Source organism: Tachypleus tridentatus, chromosome 10 (assembly GCF_004210375.1).
Source record: "Tachypleus tridentatus isolate NWPU-2018 chromosome 10, ASM421037v1, whole genome shotgun sequence".
NCBI classification, from domain to species: domain Eukaryota; kingdom Metazoa; phylum Arthropoda; class Merostomata; order Xiphosura; family Limulidae; genus Tachypleus; species Tachypleus tridentatus.
The window spans coordinates 35,620,610-35,639,950 of record NC_134834.1 but is presented as its reverse complement, the minus strand read 5'-3'; the positions used below and the strand labels follow the sequence as shown (position 1 = coordinate 35,639,950).

The 19,341-nt window shown below is 34.4% G+C and overlaps 1 protein-coding gene across 4 annotated transcripts in view; it reads right to left on the bottom strand.

The window, feature by feature from the left end:
• The window catches only part of LOC143229050 (uncharacterized), a 180,616-nt gene that overhangs the window by 101,500 nt on the left and 59,775 nt on the right, over positions 1 to 19,341 (bottom strand). For all 4 annotated transcript variants that reach the window (XM_076460759.1, XM_076460761.1, XM_076460762.1 and 1 more), the window contains exons 10-12: positions 8,588 to 9,536; positions 8,203 to 8,301; positions 2,463 to 3,487 (exon numbers count right to left, since the gene is read on the bottom strand). In XM_076460759.1, the coding sequence (XP_076316874.1) occupies positions 2,463 to 3,487; positions 8,203 to 8,301; positions 8,588 to 9,536 (2,073 nt within the window). The remainder of the gene's footprint in view (positions 1 to 2,462; positions 3,488 to 8,202; positions 8,302 to 8,587; positions 9,537 to 19,341) is intronic.

Below are 19,341 nucleotides of genomic sequence, written 5' to 3'. Positions count from 1 at the left end.
TAGCGTCCTTTGGTTTTAAATCAGTTATTAAACTTCTTTATGATTACTTATTTTAGAAAGGTACTTTATATAGTTCTGAATCCATAATTCAACATGCAATGGCACTGCACTGCCAAATGGTTGGTAATTTGCCATGGCTTTCATCTGTAGTTACATATCACTGCAATAGCATATGCAAATCATTCTTATAAAATTAATCAACATTTTATATATTTTTGAGTGACATGTAGAGTTGGTAAATATGAATGTCAATAACTGTTACACAGTAACATTTATTAGACGTACACTGTAGACTAAACAAGTTCACTGCCATGTACCCACAAGTGAGTCACAACTGACATTTAGTCTATGATGGGTCATAGACAATTATTTTTCAAAGAGAAATTTCTCCTATGGCATATGAGTCCAGGATACTGTGGCTTCTTTTTGGTATATCTTTAATGTTTAATTTTTTATTTTCATACTTAGTTGTTATACAGCAGCAAACATATTAACCAAATCAATCTCAATTTCCAGTGCTAATATACTATCAAATAATTAGGAGAAAAAAACCTACAATTCTGAATTTAAATTTTTTTCTCAGCTTTGACAATTGAAATTTCTGAAATACTTTCCCAATACAGCTGGATGGAGTGTGGAATTGTATAAAAGAAACCTAGTTGAACAACTTATGTAATAAATTGTAATTTAGTGAATACCAGAAATTATATTTTTCACTCAATCAGAAATTGATTTTACATTTTTTCAACTTAAGTAAAAAACTCTTTGTGTCATGAGCAGCCTTTATTTTATTGATAGTGGAAGTTAGACTTCTATTAACTGTAAAGTATGATAGATCATCAAATGCATTCCTTTATTGCCAATTACAAGTTTTGAGAAACATTGTTAGTACACTCAATTTACCTGTAAGTATTAGCTTAAGTATGGTAACTTACAACACACAACAAAAAGCCAATTACTATGGCATAAACATAGCTTCATCAAAGTGCACTTAATTAGTAACACCTTGTAGAAAAACTCTCTCTCTCTGAATATGTAGAAGATTCAATAAGTAGGCAGTAACATCCTAAACCCTACATTAATTAATAAAACTTCATGATGGATCTTCATAATTTATAAACAGAAACATCTTCGCATCAAATCATTCATGCAGAAGCTACAAATGTTTTTCTATGAAACATTTCATCTCAAAGTAAATCTGAACACTGTACTATTAGCATTTGAATTTTCCTTTCCTGGTAAAGACTTAACCTTATCTTCAAGTCAAACTCGATAAAATAATAACTCTAACCAGTTATTATACCCATTTTCCACGTTAACACCTACACAAATAACATTAGGTATACTTATATGAGCACATACAGAGTTTTCTACTTCTTTTAATTTAAAAATATTCACCCTATATTTAAAACAATTTCACACATATTTGTTTCTATCAATATCTGTAGCTTTTACAATAGAATGGTAGTAAAAAAATGTAGACTGACCATTTCATTAAAGTTACCTTTTGTTCTGTGTCATTGCTTTTTAGCATAACATGCACTTTCTTATGGTAAAGATTACTGTACAGTGAAATACATTATGTAAAGACAGATAATAATATTTTCCAATTATAAGTTGGGTAATACCTCAAGGATATATATATGCTTATATGTTTTCCTATTGGAATGACAAACAGCAACATTAGTAGCACCTATAAACTGAAAGGAATGGCATTATACAATGTTTTATATATTGCTGTGTTCTCTTAGTTTGCTACAGATGTTTACAATTACAGTAAGTCAGTATGTAAAATAATTCTCTCTAGAACACTAACAGCTCTGTGCAGTCATTTCTTTGATTCTGTTTTCATTTAAGAAAGACTGTTTTACATTTTATTAAATCATGTTCAGTCTCTTCTTTATTTCAAATCAGAAAATTCAAATTTATTTATATATATTTTCTTTTGAACATCAAATTATTTGCATATGCTATTTGTTTCATGTAGGAAATCAATCACAGTTGTGTACACGATCATGGATAACACAACTAAACATCACTAAAAGCCTCACACACACATCAAACATATTCTTTGGACAATTTTATATTTCTAAGCTTAGAAAATGTGATACACTTACTCACTTAAACAAACTGTGCTCTTATAACATCCTGTTATAGTTACTCTCACACCAACAAATGTTCAAAAACATTTTTAGATGTATTATCACTTAAGAAATATTCATTTAAATTATTTTTGATTATTAAGTCACTGTAACATTAAAATTATTATTACATACTAATTAAGTTAATGGTGTAAAGAATATTTATATAATTTGGTCAAGAATTATGAAAAACCCAAGAAGTTTTAGAATATAATAAAAACATTTCATTCAAATTGTTTACAAATCTGAAAATAACAGAGTTTAGGCTTTCATTGTAATTCATCAGAACCTTAATGAGGTTTCTTAAAAATGCCTACTTACCAATGTTTCTGCATCTGAAAACTCCATACGGAGAACTGATTCAGAATTCGAGTTTCTCCAGGTCTCTTTCTTGCTATTTCCACTGAATACATTTTGTTTTATGTTAATTTTAGAACTACTTTCAAAATGAGCATCCAAGTACACTGTCGTACCTCTGTTCTCAGTAAACACATTATGTGATATTTCCAATATTACTTGTGGGCTGTTCCTGCTTGTATACATTGTAACTTTAAGAGCATCATTGCTGTTTTCATGAAAAGTACAGTTAGTTAAAACAACTTTAAGATTTGGGATTTCAATGTCAGTGTAATAACTGTAGAAATTATTTTGAAGAGAGACAGGATAATTGTTTTGCTCAAACACACAGTTCTTTATCACTACACCAACAGATTGTTCAGCTGTTAAGTAATCATCATCAAACAAAGAAGCTCTTTTTTTTCTTTGATGATAAAAAACTGCCTCATTAATTTCTTCAGAGTCATATATTTGAAGATCATTATTAGACACATCCCTCTTATAAACTTGTGGTCTTTCATATTCTTCATAAGGATATTCAGTAAAAGGTAGATCACGATAGGCACAAGTGTATGTATAGTCTTCTAAATAAACATTTAAAGGATTACTTCTGTAACTTTGAACATTTCTGAATATGCTATTGTAAAGAAGAAAAATACCTGGAACAAATTGAACTGTTACACCATATCCACAATCCATAAAATTAGCATCACTGATTATAACAGATGCACACATTCGTGAATGGATAATCATTGCATTAAACTTTGTTTCTCTTACAGTGCAGTTATATATGTTTATGTCATATTCTGTGTCTATCTCTATTCCATTTCTTTCACATAAAGAAATCATACAATGTGAAAGTGATATAGACCCATTTATATTTCTAGCTTTAAGTCCTGTATCACGAATTCTGGTGACAGTAAAATAATTCAGAACTGGAGGGATTCCTTGTATATCTAGAGCTGTAGATGCATTATATATGTCCACATATTCTAATGAAGAATTTCCTCCTAGAAAATTGAGAAATTTGCAAATTACTAAAAAATGTAGTTTACTATCAAACTTTAAAATATTAATATTAAATACAAGATAATACATTTTATCTTGCAGCGGTTTTTGATCTAACAATTATAAAAGAACTATCCTTCAAACAGAATATTGTTGAAAATACATGTAGTTTGTTTTAAAAACAAATAACAAAACCCAGCTCTTATCTCTGATAAGTATTTTATGAAATAATATATGCTTAAACATTTCATTTGTTGGTGCAATATCAATTGGTTATAGTAAAATACATTAAATTAAACATAGTCCAGAAAAATAACTTCTTTTTTACATGTACAATGTTACCATGCAACTTGATTAGTACTATGGCAAAATGATCAAAATACAAGTTAATGATGTTACATGGTTATGTTTAATTTCATTTAATTAGAGATACAATAGTTATCTTTTTGTTGCACTTCAAGATGTAAAAATCTCATATTACATAAAAGTTAAACATTAATCTCACTGTAAAATATACTAAAATACTTGAATTTACAATTTTTTTTTATTTATTTAGTGCAACAATTCTATAAACATTAACATCTATCTTTTCAAATCTCTTCTTCTCTTTCTAATTTCTATTTTATTCTTTAATCTCTAACTTCCTAATATTCTTTTTACTTACATGTGGTTGTGGTTTCTAATTTCTAGATAATATGTAGTGCTTATAGGGTGGTTAGTTTCATGCATACAGCAATTCACCATGTTATATTAAAATAACGTTTAAGCATCATGAGTCACTACATCATCACTATCTACATTACTATATTTGGTCATACTCTTATATTATGATGAGACATCTTGACAGTAATAGCCCTGCAGCATAGTTTTCACTTCAAAAACTTCATCTTAAGTCTATCATGTTTAAAGCACACCCTCCTCTTTACAGCTTTCTTAACCCATCTAGTGGATGATGGTTTCCCAGTACCCATTTCAACAGACCCATCACAAATAAATCCACAGGCATTGCATCCACTGATTTGACCATCTTTTCTTGATACAAAATAGCATGAATACTCATTTAATTCTCCATCTGCTTGAGATGTGCAACAGTTGAATGGATATCCAGTGGTAACAATTTGTTCAGATGCTACTTGTGTCACTTTTCCAGGTGTGGATTCTTTTTCGTTATGTTGCATGATACTTGTGCTTATCTTTTCCTATCTGTTGCAAGATGCTGCACTTTACTTACCATGTCTAGGATACAACTTGCTGCAACTTAATTTAAACATATCTTTAAGTGATGTGTAAACTTTTTGTGTTGGAAAGGGTTGTTACACACCTTTTTTGGAGTTGATAAATATTCAGTAGCATCACATATCCTTAAAAACACTAAAAAAATGTCAAAATGTAATTCTGATACAATTTGTTTCAGTGCAACTTTATATCAACTGTGTTTGTCAAATGATTTGCTGATTTGCATATTAAAATAATTTAAATATAACATACTCATCTCTATGTAATGTATATTGAATGTGTGATAGTTCAAGGATAAACCTGCACTCTTGGAAAGGCTTAAGAATTTTATGATAAGACACACAATATGACAAAGTAAGATATCTGTATATTATCATTCCTATTGTCTGTACCAGGTGGCAGACTTCCTGATTATTTGTTTGTTTATTTGAGTTACACATTGAACTACATTTGCTCTTCCCACCACAGATATTGAAACAGTTTTTAGCATTGTAAGTCTGCAGACATGCGACTGTGCCATTTGGGGACCTTCCTGATTATGGTGAGAATATATGACCTCTCTGCAAGTGTACATATACTGATCAAATTTTCTGTAAACTTGTGTTAAAATACTTTCTAGAATACTTATATTCTATTATAGTAAAGGAATTTATTAGTGAAAAGTTTTTAAGTTGATAATAAGCTGTATACATTATTTTTTGTGAAATTGTATGAGAAAATAGATAACAGAATTTAGTCTCACCAAAACCTGAATGAAACCCGAGTAATATCTTCAAATATAATGTGAATAAGGTCACTCATCCTATGAAATGTAACAGTAATCTGAATAACATGCTTAAAAACTCATGTTTTGCAACAGGCTGAACCAAATGTGTATTTCCATTACAAAAAAAAAACAATAAAAATTAAAAGCTACTTTCCCAACCTCAAAATGCATTTCAGATAGCTACTCAGCTCTCCATATAACAATTAATTGATCTCAGCACTACTGCCAAAATGGTTTCCACATGAATCAAGCCATTAAAAGCACATAATAATGTCTACTTCACCAGACAATATTCTATTGATGCAACTTCCTCATGCAGTACTTCCCTCTGCATAAACCAAATGCCAATTCTTGACAAGATGAATAAATGCACTAGCAGATGAGAACAAGGAGGAAGGAAATTGCACATGAAAAAACATTAGAAAGATGTGTGCTGACCAAACAGGAATAACTTTATCTGCATAAGGTCTCTCACTGATAGGCTGTATAATGAGTTACTGTGAGTATTAACAGGAGGAGCTATCTTGTTGAATATTTTTTAGCCAATTTCTTTCTGTATAACTTGAAGGAAAAAATACTTATACTGCCAAAGTAGTCTTGCAGAAAACTTAACCTCACTAATGTGGATTCAGTAAGAGTAAATGGGCTGAACACTCTCTTATACCTGACTAGATGTAGATCTTGAGAAGTAACACCAACCACATTTTCCATGCAGCTTACCAATTAAAAAACAAAATAAATAAAAGACAGAAATATTTCTGCTCAATGTGACACAGTACCGTGTATACAAAATGAAGTATAACACAACATAATTCTTCCATAAAACAGGAGATAAGTTCATTGAGTGGTCATTATACAGATATAAGATGGTATGCATGTATATCATGTGTTAGCTACCCTCTTGTGTTAATATAGAATTTTTTTTAATTTTCATAAACTCAAGCATATGCAACTGAACATACAACTCAGTCAGAAAGATATCACTAAGTTGAATTGGCTTCCACATTACAATGCCTCCCTGGATGAAAAGGCATGCATGTTTAATACAGATTGCTATCTCCAGTAAAGGCATGATTCTTTGTCAATACACATTTTTGATTGTGTGTTTTAGTGCCTAACAAAGATTGTTTCTTTTCATTGTGCATTGTGACCAATCTCTTTCATTTTCCAAACTAAGCTACATTTTTAGATTTATTCCATAATAAGCTTTTTATTACACTTCATATTATTTTTGGAAGAAATCAGTGCACTTGAGAATACCACAGTAATTCTTCCATTTCAGTTTAGCACATGTTCTCAGCAGATTTGGTGTGTCCCAAATTGAAACTTTGAAAAATGTTGCAGATTTAAAATGGTTTATTTTGATTTTCATGCATAGCTACATAAGGGCTATCTGAACTATCCATCGCTAATTTAGCAGTGTAAGACCAGAAGAAAGGTGCCTAGTCATCACCGCCCACCTCCAGCTCTTGAGCTACTCTTTCATCAGCATAAAGTGAGATTGACCATCACTTTATAATGCCCCCATGGCTGAAAGGGCAAGCACATTGGTATGATGTGGGTTCAGACCTGTAACCCTCAGATTGTAAATCGAGTGACCTAACCACCTGGCCATGCCAAGCTCCAAATATGAAATACATACATCATATAATGTATATAGGTGAGTAAGGATGTCGTATTTTCACACTCTTTTATACACTCATTACTGTGTTTCCAGTAACAAAGTGTTTCATTTTAATTTCCACTTCATACTTTTGTCTTGTTTCTTTATTCCACCATTGCAACTCTCTATACTTGTCCTTCTACATACAATATCCTCAAATATCTTGTTTGCAAAAAAATCAAGTAAATGAGTACAAGATTTATTCTTATTATAAAACTAAACATATTTGATAACGTAATGTGCAAGTACATCCTGCTCAGTTATTAATAATATAAACAATACATCATAACTTACAGATTTAAAACATGTTGTATATAAAATTAAAATATTGTGTTTTTATTGTACATATCAATGGTATTTTGTTGTCCATGTATTACAAGTTTTACTACAATGTAGATGTTAACAAGTCGGCTGTTTTACTTGCCCATAGTTATTCTGTAACTGACATGTAATTATCTCTTAGTTGTGCACTCTCAACTTTAAGAAATATATATAATTGTGTCATCAAATACATTACTTAAAAAAATTGAAAAGGCAATTAATTAATGAGTTATATAACTTGTACATTTAGTTATACATATGTATTTCCAATATTCTCGCATAAATACGTCTTGCCCTATTGGATCATCTTGCATGTGCTAACCATTTGAAAAGAAAAAACATTCATTCTTTTTATGAATTTTATAATTTGCTTATTCTATTTCTCCTGATCATTTGAATTCTAATAAAGTTGTGTTGTGCAATCAATGTACAATGATGTCCAGAGTAATATTGTCAGTTTGTGATCAAATACCTTGAGTAGTAAACGTTTCATAATGGTCCTAAGTTATGTAGAACAACTCCTTGAAAGCCTTGATATACAATGTTAAAATTATTGGGATTATACTGATTGAGTTATGAAAAATAATCCTCTGAAACATCAGCTGTCTAAAGACTGAAGGTAAGTTCTGCTGACAAACAGTATTAATTATGAGCATGGAAACATACTTATATATGTATTCTTTTCTCTTTTTTTTATTAAAGTGTAAAGAAATGGAATAAAAAGAGCTCACCATTGGCTTCATTAAACTTTAGGCCAAACCAAAAACTATCATCTGCTTTATTTTGTAAGATTATGTGAGAATCTTCTTCTCCAATAGCTTGAAGAGTACCTAATTAGCAAGAACAAAATACTGGTCACATAATTTACTATAAAAAATATTTCTTATCAAAGCTGATCAAAAGAAACTCTATATAAAACATTTGGGATTAACTAAAAAAATGCAACTGTTTTTAGATAAAACTAAATTCATTATCTCTCCACTAACTTAAAAACTGCCATTTCATAACTAATAAGAAGATGATGAATTTTTTTGTGTAGTTTTCGTAGAAGTAAATGTGTGTATGAATACTACATAAAATATCACAATGATTTTACACTGGATCTCAACAGCTTACCATTAATGTAAAGAGATGTTCCTTGATGAAATTCCAGCGTTACTCCAGGCTTAATAATAAGTGTCTTATTCTCTGGAATTACAATGGATACAAGGACAGAGTATGGTTCTTCTTTGTTATCCAACACCGTAATATTTTCTATAATCTCTCCTCCAATTGTGGTTTCATCAAAGAAGAAGTAGTTACTTTGCTCAGAAGATATTTCTGTACAATTTTCAGACTTCAGAAAGGGTAATAGAGTAACTTTTGGTTTTGAAGGATCATAACGATTGTCATTGATACGAGGGTAAAAGTCAACAAAGTTTGGAGAGCCCCACCAATTTCCAATAGCATCTATTTCTCTAAAATTTTGAAAATAAGGCCCAACCTCCACCAAATAATCAGCTTCATTACTATTAAACAAGTTACATGGCCCAAGTGTAACATTTATATTTTCCAGGTATAATAGTGGATCAGCACTATTGTTGACAAGAGCATTATAAGAAAATGTCACAAAGGTTTTAAAAAAATAATAACTATTAGTATTAGTTATTAAGATTGCTTTTGGTTTGCTCAAATTGGTGAAGTAATTATGCTGTATAATAATTTCATGTCCATAATTTTGAAAATAGTAAGTATTAAAACTTATATATATGGCAGTTTCTGATCCATCAATAAAATTGTCTTCAATTTTTGTGACTCCTCCCACAGATGCATCACCGAAAAATATAGCATGATTTGTTAAACCTAAGAAAGTATTGTTTATCAAGGTAACATTCTGATAACTGTTTGTCCCTTCAAAGGAAAGGAAAGAATAAATCCTTCTGTATGTACCAGGCATACTTACAAAAGTGCAGTTTTCAATCAACCAATCACAAAAGTCTTGTGATTTTGTTTTACTAATCATTCTCAAGAAATATGAATAATATCCATTTCTCATGAGGAATGTTGTATTCTTGATAGCAGAACTCTGTATAAAACAACAAAGGAAAAAACTTAGTTAGATTTGCAAGCTGTGTAATTTACGTAGAGCAAGTACAAATATTGAATTTAATATTAACTGGAAACAAATAGGAAGAAAAAAGACTTTCTATATCACCCCACTACCATTGTGCAACAAGAAGTCCACATAAATGCTTAGTTCCAATATGTTTGTGCTTATCCACAAATTAAAACAGATTTGGATACTAAATATGGAGATTTAAACTGATATCAAATACTTTTGAAAAAAATATGAAGCAATAATTCTATAATTCTCCAAAAATAGGAATTGAATGCACAATCTTTCTCAAGCCAAGACAGATGAGCATATAGTTAAGTAGACAATCCAGAAAAAGCAGTAACTGTTGACACTATGATGTTGCATTATTAGAAAAAAATGTTTTATCACTATCACATTTGGGCATAACTAAATTTCATAACATAATCCTCAGGACATTTACTAACCTTGAATGGATTAAACTATCAAGGGATCTGTTGAATGACACCACCAGATTGTGGAGAAAACAGACAGATTAAAGAGAAAATAAAATTTATGAATAGTAGAAATTTAGTGGTAATTATGATACTTTTTTCTGATATCAATATATTAATTGTAGATTACCTTACTGGTTAATGAGTGATTATAAAAACCATTCATTAAAAAATATGCTAAATGAAAAGATAAACTAAGAAATGTATCTCCAATAAAGGCTTGCTGCTCTTTATGTTATTGGCATTGAAAAGAGTTACTCAACAAGTACAGGTGTTCAGAAAGTCACTGTGCAGTTTTAAAAGCAGTGATAATTGCATTCATTCAGTCTATTTCAAGCCAGCAACTGATAGCGGTGTTTAGAAACAAAATAAGAAGAATTCAAGCCTGTATTGATGTCAACGGGGGTCACTTTCAACATTGTTTATAATTGTCATTCAAATTTACCTCCTGTATTCTATATTGAAATATGTCTGTTAATAAATATATAAGTGCATAGTGACTTTCTGAACACCCTGTAAAAGTAGGAAACAAGAGTCTGCATAGAACTGGGGGGAAAGAAGTTTTGTAAGAAAGAGGAGTTTATAGGTGTGAAACAAAATAAAAAAATTAGAAAGAAGAACAAAGAGAAGCTTTAAGGAAAAGTGCATGATAATATATATATAAAACGTATTACCTCATTAAACATTACTATATATGTATGGTAGTACTTTATGAGGTAATTCTTTTCTTAGATTTGGTCATATTCCAAGATTAATCACAAATTGTATGATTTGTAAATCACTGCTGCATAATTTACTGACCAATCAACATTCAAAACTGTTCTTTAAGAAATATAATTTTATAGGTGTTTCAGAACATGACTGAAGGATTTTGAAAGTCAAGAAAATGTTTGAAATACCAATGCTGCATATTCTTAAAATTCCTTAACAAATATAGAATCACTGTGCAAGTGAATATCAGAAAAATGTATTAATGTTAATTATTTCATTGATTTAAACTATGCTGAAACATACTGATCCTAAGAAATGCAATTTGGGTAAACTAAATTTTTCAAACAATTTCAGTCAGTACATTAGTCAAAAAGGTGCACAAAGCAACATACACATACATACATCAAAATATAGTGAAAAAAAAGATTCTTGCTATTTTTCAAAAGTAGTCTTGTTTTGGTAAATTTTATTTTATTTTTATACAACATATTCTAAATTAAGCCCCTAAAAATTTATTATGCTATTAATTGTTTTAGTTATTCAAAGCAACACACACACACATCTAAAACTAGTTATAAGAAAAACAAAAAGATCTACAAGTGGGTTAGTACAGTAGAAAAAAATCATTCTAGGTTTTGGAATTAAAACATAGTCCATTTTACCAAGGAGAAACCTGGAGACAGTACAAAAGAAAATAGATCACAAAGATTTAATCAAAACAAGTAGATTATGTGCTGTCTATTTATTGTTGAAATTTACTGCCAACAAGCCACAGACACCTAATGTAAAGAAAATTGCCATTTGGCATGTCAGCTAGGATTATACAGTGGTAAACAACAGTAAAAAAAAAGAAAAAAAGACATGAATGACAGCAGAAATAAGTCTATATATGAACAAGACCTTCAGAGAGAAGCATGTAAGTGAAGAAGAGAGGAAGAAAGACTAAAAGAAGAGAAAAGGAGAAACTAGAAACAGAGAGAGAGAGAAAAAGAACACAAACCGAGAAAGAAGAAAAGGAAATACATAAAGCAAAGAAATGGTAGCACAAATGAAGAAAAGAACAATTGGAGAAAACAAAAGAAGAGTGCAAATAATAACAATAAGAACACAAATTATTTAAAGAAGAAAAAGAGAGAGCGAGAGAAGAGACTGGAAACAGAATAAGAGCACAAACTGAGTTTGCAAAGTTGATCCAACAAAATTATAATGAGTCAGAGTCAGCCGACCAAATCTGCCCATATTTGATGAACAGAAAGATGAAATGGATCCTTTTCTGGAGACATATGAAAAAATCATCCAAAGTCAGAACTGAGATGAAAATGACTGGGCAAGCTGCCTCAGCCTCTCACAGGTACTTGCAGGCAGTATTATTTGTTTACCAAGAAATCTGTAAGTAAGTATAGGTTTTTTACCCTTCATGTTATTGTACAGAAGAACAGTAAACTATAAGGTTCAAGACAGATATTGAAAGATGTACTGAAAGAGGGTTAAAGACCTAACAGGAGCATTTACTGAGGCACAGATGGATATGAGAGACGTAACTGTGATAAATGCAGAACCAGAAAGCAGTGATTTTGAGTTAGAAGATGAAGACTTACTAGACCTAAGACCACTTGGTGGAGATGTAACCTACAAGGATTTTAGCATAGGTGAAGATCTGATTGCCAAACAGAAGAAAGAGCTACAAGATTTAATGCTCTTGTCACCAGACAACTTCAGAGATAGACCAACCAAGACAGACCTTATGCAATATAACATCAAAACTATAAAAAAGAGTCCTGTCAAGATGAAGCACTTTCAGATACCCTATGCAATGAGAGACCAATAAGAGAACTGCAAATGTTGGTGCAGACTATATAAGAATTGGTTGGTTGGTTGGTTGATTTAGTGTTTTATGGCGCAAAGCAGCTGGGCTATCTGTGCCAAACATCTGGTAAAAAGGTAAAAGTAAATGTAGTAAAATTCATAAAAGGAAATGAAGGTAAAACAAAACAGCATTGAAAAATATAAATAGCATAAAACCAATGTTGACATCTAGTCCACAATGTTAAGAGAGAAACCAGAGTAGAAGAAGTTGTAAAAGGCTTTCCATAGCATAATGGTAATTACCATAACCTGCCAGGAAGACTAACAGGTAAGTACAAGAACCACTATCAGTCACCTGAAGTTGGCCTTTCCAGTCCTGATTCTAGGTTATGTGACATTACAGCCATTATCAAAAGGTAAGGTAATAAAAGTTTTAAAAGACATGTAGCAAAATTGTAATAATAACTTGCCAAGCATCTGGTAAAAAGGTAAAAGTAAAGTAAATGTAGTAAAATTCATAAAAGGAAATGCCAGTAAAACAAAACAGCAATTAAAAACATAAATGGCATAAAACCAATGTTGACATCCAGTCTGCAATGTTAAGAGAAAAACTACAGAAAGAGAAGTTATAAAGGACTTTCTGTAGCATAATGGAAATTATCATAACCCGTCAGGTGGACTAACAGGTAAGTACAAGAACCACCATCAGTCACCTGAAGTTGGCCTTTCCAGTCCTGATTCTGGGTTATGTGACATTACAGCCATTATCAAAAGGTAAAGTAATAAACATATTAAAAGACATGCAGCAAAATTGTTATAATAAATCGCGAGGACAATTAACGTGTAGTTCTAACGGATAGTTCAAATAGTAGTGTTCGTCACCTGAAGTTGGTCTTTCCAGTCCAGGTGTCGAGTGATTTAATGTTATGGCCATTTTCCAATTTCAAATCAAACTAGAGAGATTGTGACTCTTAAAATGGTACCAAAATAAAAAAGGTTAAATGAAGAAATATAAAACACTTAAATGACATTAAAAAGATTAATGGCCTTTAAAAAACTAAATACATTATCAAGGTGGACAATGTTATCATCACCAATAACACTGTTTAATTGTTTAAAATGGTGCTGTCTTTGAGAGTCATAATGATGGCAAGAAAGTAAAATGTGGCTAATAGTGATTTGAGTGTTACATAGACTACACACTGGTGCATCAGTTTCAGATAAAAGAAAATGATGAGTTAAAAAAACTGTGACCAATGCGTAGTCTAGTTAGAAGTTCCTCCTTCCAATCCTTACGGAAGCAGGACAGCCAAAGTCCAATATAGGGTTTTATTTGGAAAAGCTTGTTTTCGCGTTCCTCACTCCAAGTCGACTGCCAGCTGGCACGAAGCCAAGCCTTGAATACAGGACCATAGTCCATGTATGTAATAGGCACTGTGGTGATAGTGCCAGAGCAGATACATTTAGCTGCCGTGTCTGCAAGCTCGTTCCCGCGAATACCAACGTGGCCTGGTATCCAGAAAAACTGGATAGAAGTAGATGTTAATGAGAAATGGGCCAGTCGGTTTTGAATATCAGAGAGAACAGGGTGTGAACCAACTTGAAGCAATTCCAGAGCCAGTAGAGAACTTAGCAAGTCAGTATAAATAGTGCAGTTGGAGTACTGTTTAGCTTCAATATGATCCAGGGCAAGAGAAATGGCATACAGTTCAGCAGTGAACACAAAAGCTGAAGAGGGGATTCTGCATGCAACTACCGAACCACAACAAACCATGGCAGAGCCCACAAAGTCACCTGATTTGGAACCATCCGTATAAATTAAAATAAAAAAGATTGTTCGAAAGATGTTCAGTAAATAAAAGACGGTACTTCCAATTGGGAGTATCTGCTTTTCTCAGATGACTTGAAGAAAGGTCACATTTAGGGACTGTAATAAGCCATGGTGGGATGGGCTGACCAGTAGATCCTGCAATGTTATCCAAGGACAGACCCAATTCATCCAATTGCGCCTGGATGCAAAGGCCTAAAGGAGCAATGGCAGATTGTCTGTTCTGTAAAGGTATGACCCACTGAGGAAGGAAAACACAATTCCAGGTGGGATGCTTTGGTCAGAAATGAAGATTCGAAGAATATAGTAAAGACAGTTGCAAATGGCAAAGGTGCAAAGAAGGTTCATGAGATTCTACGTATATGCTCTGAACTGGGGAGGTGCAAAAAGCCCCAGTGCAGAGTCAAAGTCCTTGATGCTGAATAGGTCCAGCGTCTTTAAGGCTGATCATCTGGCAGAGCCATAGACCATTCATCCATACTCGAGTTTCGATTGAATAATAGCAGGATATATCTTTAACATAAAACATTGATCTGCTCCCCAACTGGTGGTAGAGAGGACATGGAGGATGTCCAGGGCTCTTGTGCATTTGACCCGTAGCTGCTTTAAGTGTGGTATAAAGGTCAGCTTACAGTCAAAGATAAGCCCCAAGAACTTGGTCTCAGGGGCCACAGGCAGCAAAACTTCACTGATACGGAGTTCAGGATCAGAGTGAATACCTCGTTGGCAGTAAAAGTGCATGCAAACGGTTTTAGCGAGAGAGAAATTAAAGCCCACTTCAGTACACGATCGAGGGCAGTTTGTAGTTGCCGCTCAATATATCTCATGTTCGACGACTGACACGAGATGTGAAAGTCGTCAACATAGAGCCCGTTTGCAACAGTGAGAGAAAGTTTTTCAATTATGGCAATATTCTTTATACTGAAAAGTATGACACTCAAAACACAGCCCTGAGAGACCCCAAGTTACTGTAGAAAAGAATGGGAAAGTGTCGAACTCACAGGACTTGGAATCTCCTGTCCATTAAAATGTTTTTAATACACATGGGTAAATGGCCCCGTAACCCATACATATGGAGGTCTCGCAAAATGTTATACCTTCATGTTGTGTCATAAGCCTTCTCAGTGTCAAAGAATATTGATACAAGATATTGTCATTTGGGAAATGCTTCTCTGATTGACGTTTCAAATCGAATTAAGTGGTCCATGGTGGAGTGCTGTCATCGGAACCCACACTGGGTGGGCGAGAGGAGGTTATTAAATTTGAGGAACCAAACAAGACGAGCAATAACCAACCTCTCTAAGGTCTTACAGAGACAGCTCATCAAAGCAATTGGACGGTAGTTTGAAGGAATTTATGGGATCTTTCCCAGGCTTAGAGAAAGGTAAGATAATAGCTTGGTGTCAGGCATTAGGAAAGACATTCTCCTGACAGATGTGGTTAAAAACAATAAGAAGAATATCAAGAGAAGCAGAAGACAGATAGCACAGCATGTCATAGTGTACATCATCTGATCCAACAGATGAACTGCCAGACCAATGAAGGGCCATTTTCAGCTCCACCAGTAAAAAGGGCGATTATAGTCAAAGAGACAGTCAGATCGAAAGGAAAGAGGAGAACAATCCGCCTGAGTCTTGATTGCCAAGAAGGTGGAGGAACAAGCAGTAGTGCTAGATACCCGGCAAAAGTTTTCACCTAGAGTATTAGCGATGCTTCGGACATCAGCTACCTCTTGGCCATCAGAGAGTAAAATCAAGAGTGGGACAGAATTAGTGCCCACTGACCTTTCAAACCCTGTCCCATATGACCTAGGAACTGGTGGTAGAAGATATGCTAGTTGTGAACTTAATCCAAGGTTCCTTCTGGCTTTGAAGTCTTTCCCACCTCACATGTGCATGGGTCCGCTGGAAAGTGATGCGGTTTGAAAGTGTGGGATATCTAGGGAAAGTATTCCAGGCCCGTTTTTGAGCCTTCCATGCCATGTGGCAAGCAGGATTCCACCACGGACGAGGATACAGTGGAAAACGTGTCGAGGTTTTAAGAATACATTGAGCAGCTGCTTGTATAATACAGTCAGTTACTGCTGCCACACAGTCGTCTATTGATAGCTGACAGATGATGGCAGGATCAAGTTCTGCAAGAGCATTGGAAGTGGACCAGTCTGCCTGATCCAGCTTCCACCGGGGCACGCTGGTAGTGTGACATCGACCATGGCCAGTCTTCCTCAAAAGTATAGAAAAATGATCACTGCCTCATGGATTATTGTCAACCCTCCATGAAAAATGGGAGAATAATGAAGGGGAGCAATCCAAGAGATCAATAGCGGTAAAGGACTGACTAGGTGTGTGAAAATAAGTGGAAGAACCAGTATTGAAAAGAGAAAGGCTGTGAACAGAAAGCATATGCTCTTCAGAGCGACCCCTCCTATCAATAACAGCATTTTCCCAGGGGGTATTATGTCCATTAAAGTCCCCCAGGATTAGTAAGGGAGATGGCAACTGTTCAATGAGAGCATCAAGGTCTGATTGATCATATGTCTCTTCAGGTGACAGGTGGAGAGAACAAAAAGTGATGGTATGACCCAAGGAAACACGGATGGCTATGGTCTCCAAGGGTGTGTTGAGTGACAAAGACAGGGTGGGTACATGCTGATCAACCACCAGTGCCACCCCTCCATGTATACGTCCATCACACAGCCTGTCATTTCTGTACAGAGAAAACTGCTGAAAGGTGACTGTATCGGCAGGTTTCAGAAATGTTTCTTGTAAGGAAAGACATACAGGATGGTAAGAAGCAATTAGTGTTTTGATGTCATACAGATTAGAACGTAAACCTGGAAGGTTCCATTGTATCAAGGTGACCATTTTTAATGATGCATAGGCAAAGCGGCTGGAGAACCCCCCTTCTGTTTACGACCACGTCTTTTTTCTTTACTGTTCTTATTCGAAGGAGGTCTATCGACCTCGATGGATCCTGCCCTGGGTCGACTGGGCAGGTCTTTGTTGTTGGAAAGGGATTTCAATGACTGAGGACGCGAAAGAATGATTGTTTTGCATCTTAAGGTAGGAGAAAAAGAGGTATCTGAAGAAATGCCTGTATTTGGAACCAAAGGATGTGGATCTTAGGATTTGTTGAAATGTATGGGAGGAACATAGATGGGTGTAGAAGTTGATTCATCAACTTTTTTAACCATGGAAATCAAAAGGCTTTTCATTTGTTTTGAGAACGATTCTCTTGGAGGCACAGAGAGATCTGTCTGCACTCCCACTATAGTTGTGGAACAAAGTGCAGCAGCATATGTCTGAGATGAAGTGGCAAACAGCAATTTCCGAGCCTCAGGTTAACTAATGTTATGAGTCGTTTTCAAACGCTGCACCTCTTTTTTCTCCAACCATTTAGGGCAAGAACGAAAGAGGGAAGGGTGAGAACCATTGCAGTTGACACAATGTGGGTCCGTGTCACACTTGTAGGCATTGTGGTCCTTGCCACCACAATGAGCACATGTAAGGGAACCACAACATGACATCTTTGTGTGGCCGAACCTCTGACATTGAAAACATTGGAGAGGGATTGTAGGGTATGGCCATACCCTGCAATTTAGATAACCTGCTGTGATGGTGGCAGGTGCACGTGGTGATGTAAATGTCAAAACAAGGATATTTGTTGGAAGTGTAACTCCATCTTTGTGAGTGGAAAAGCACCTCACTGCAGAAACTCCTTGAGTGGAGAAACCAGCGAGAATCTCTGACTCAGGGATGTTCTTCAAACCCCTACCAACAATAATTACTTGTGATGAATTCAAGGTAGCATGAGGAGTAACCTCAATAGGTACATCCCCATTTGCCTTTGAATTCAAGAGGAGTTCACTATGTTGGGATGTAAATGTTTCAACCAATATGTCTCCAGACTGAAGCTTCTTTACTGACTTTGTAGAGCCAGCAAGTCCCTTCACTACTTCTCAATAAAAAAGGGGGACATTTGCCCTAAAGGTTTTTCTGAAAGAGAATGTAGGATGAGAAAATGAGGTACAACTGGTGGTACAGACATTGAAGATTGCTGATCAGAGTCTTCAAGGCGTGGTTGTTTACCTGTTGACTGTTTTTCATTATTTTTTTAAATTTTTATTTGGAGGATCCATAGGAAAAAAAGAAAATTTTGGTGCCCTACGAGGGGATGCACTACAATGTCAAGCAAGGACACTGCAGCAACGCCAGGGTTTCGTGAGCACTATACCCAAACACCAGCATCAGACACAATGTCCACAACACCCGTTGAGAACTTCCAACACTGGTACTTGGTTGACTTTAGCCCAAGTGGACTAGCCAAGTGACCCATAGGGGGCCACCCAAAGGCCACCCGTCTACAGGAATTCAAGGCCAAAGTGGTGTGTTAGGGTTGGACCCCTCAGCCACCAGGATCCTCTCCTCTCCTTCACTAGTCACCATACACAGCAAACACGTGGGTGGATGTTTGGATCCCAGAGGAGGTAACCTGAAAGAAAAGAACCTTCCCTGGGAGGTCCCCTCACCACGTACAGGAATCCACACTGAGGGGCTATATAAGGAGACTTTGTGTATGATCTCAAAACGTCTTTATGTATAGTTGTAAATTGACAACACATTACTCAATCCTTCTAAGTTTTTTTCATTGATTCATTGAGTGTTGTTACATCATAACGTTTCATATGTTGTAAAAAGTTCTAGATCTCTGTTAAGTAATAAGTGACAAAGTTAATTAAGTAAGCTTGTGAAAGTGAAAATAAAAGTGAAGTTAAACTGTGTATCAGTTTAGCTGCAATGGATGATTATTCAAGTGAGCTTCACAGTTTGTTTTATAATAACACAAATAGAGTGGAATAATTTATCTTGTCAAAAGGTTTTCTAAAGTAATTGAACTCACTTGTGTGAACTTTGATGAGAAAGAGACAATTATTTAATACACTGGATACAACTGTGAT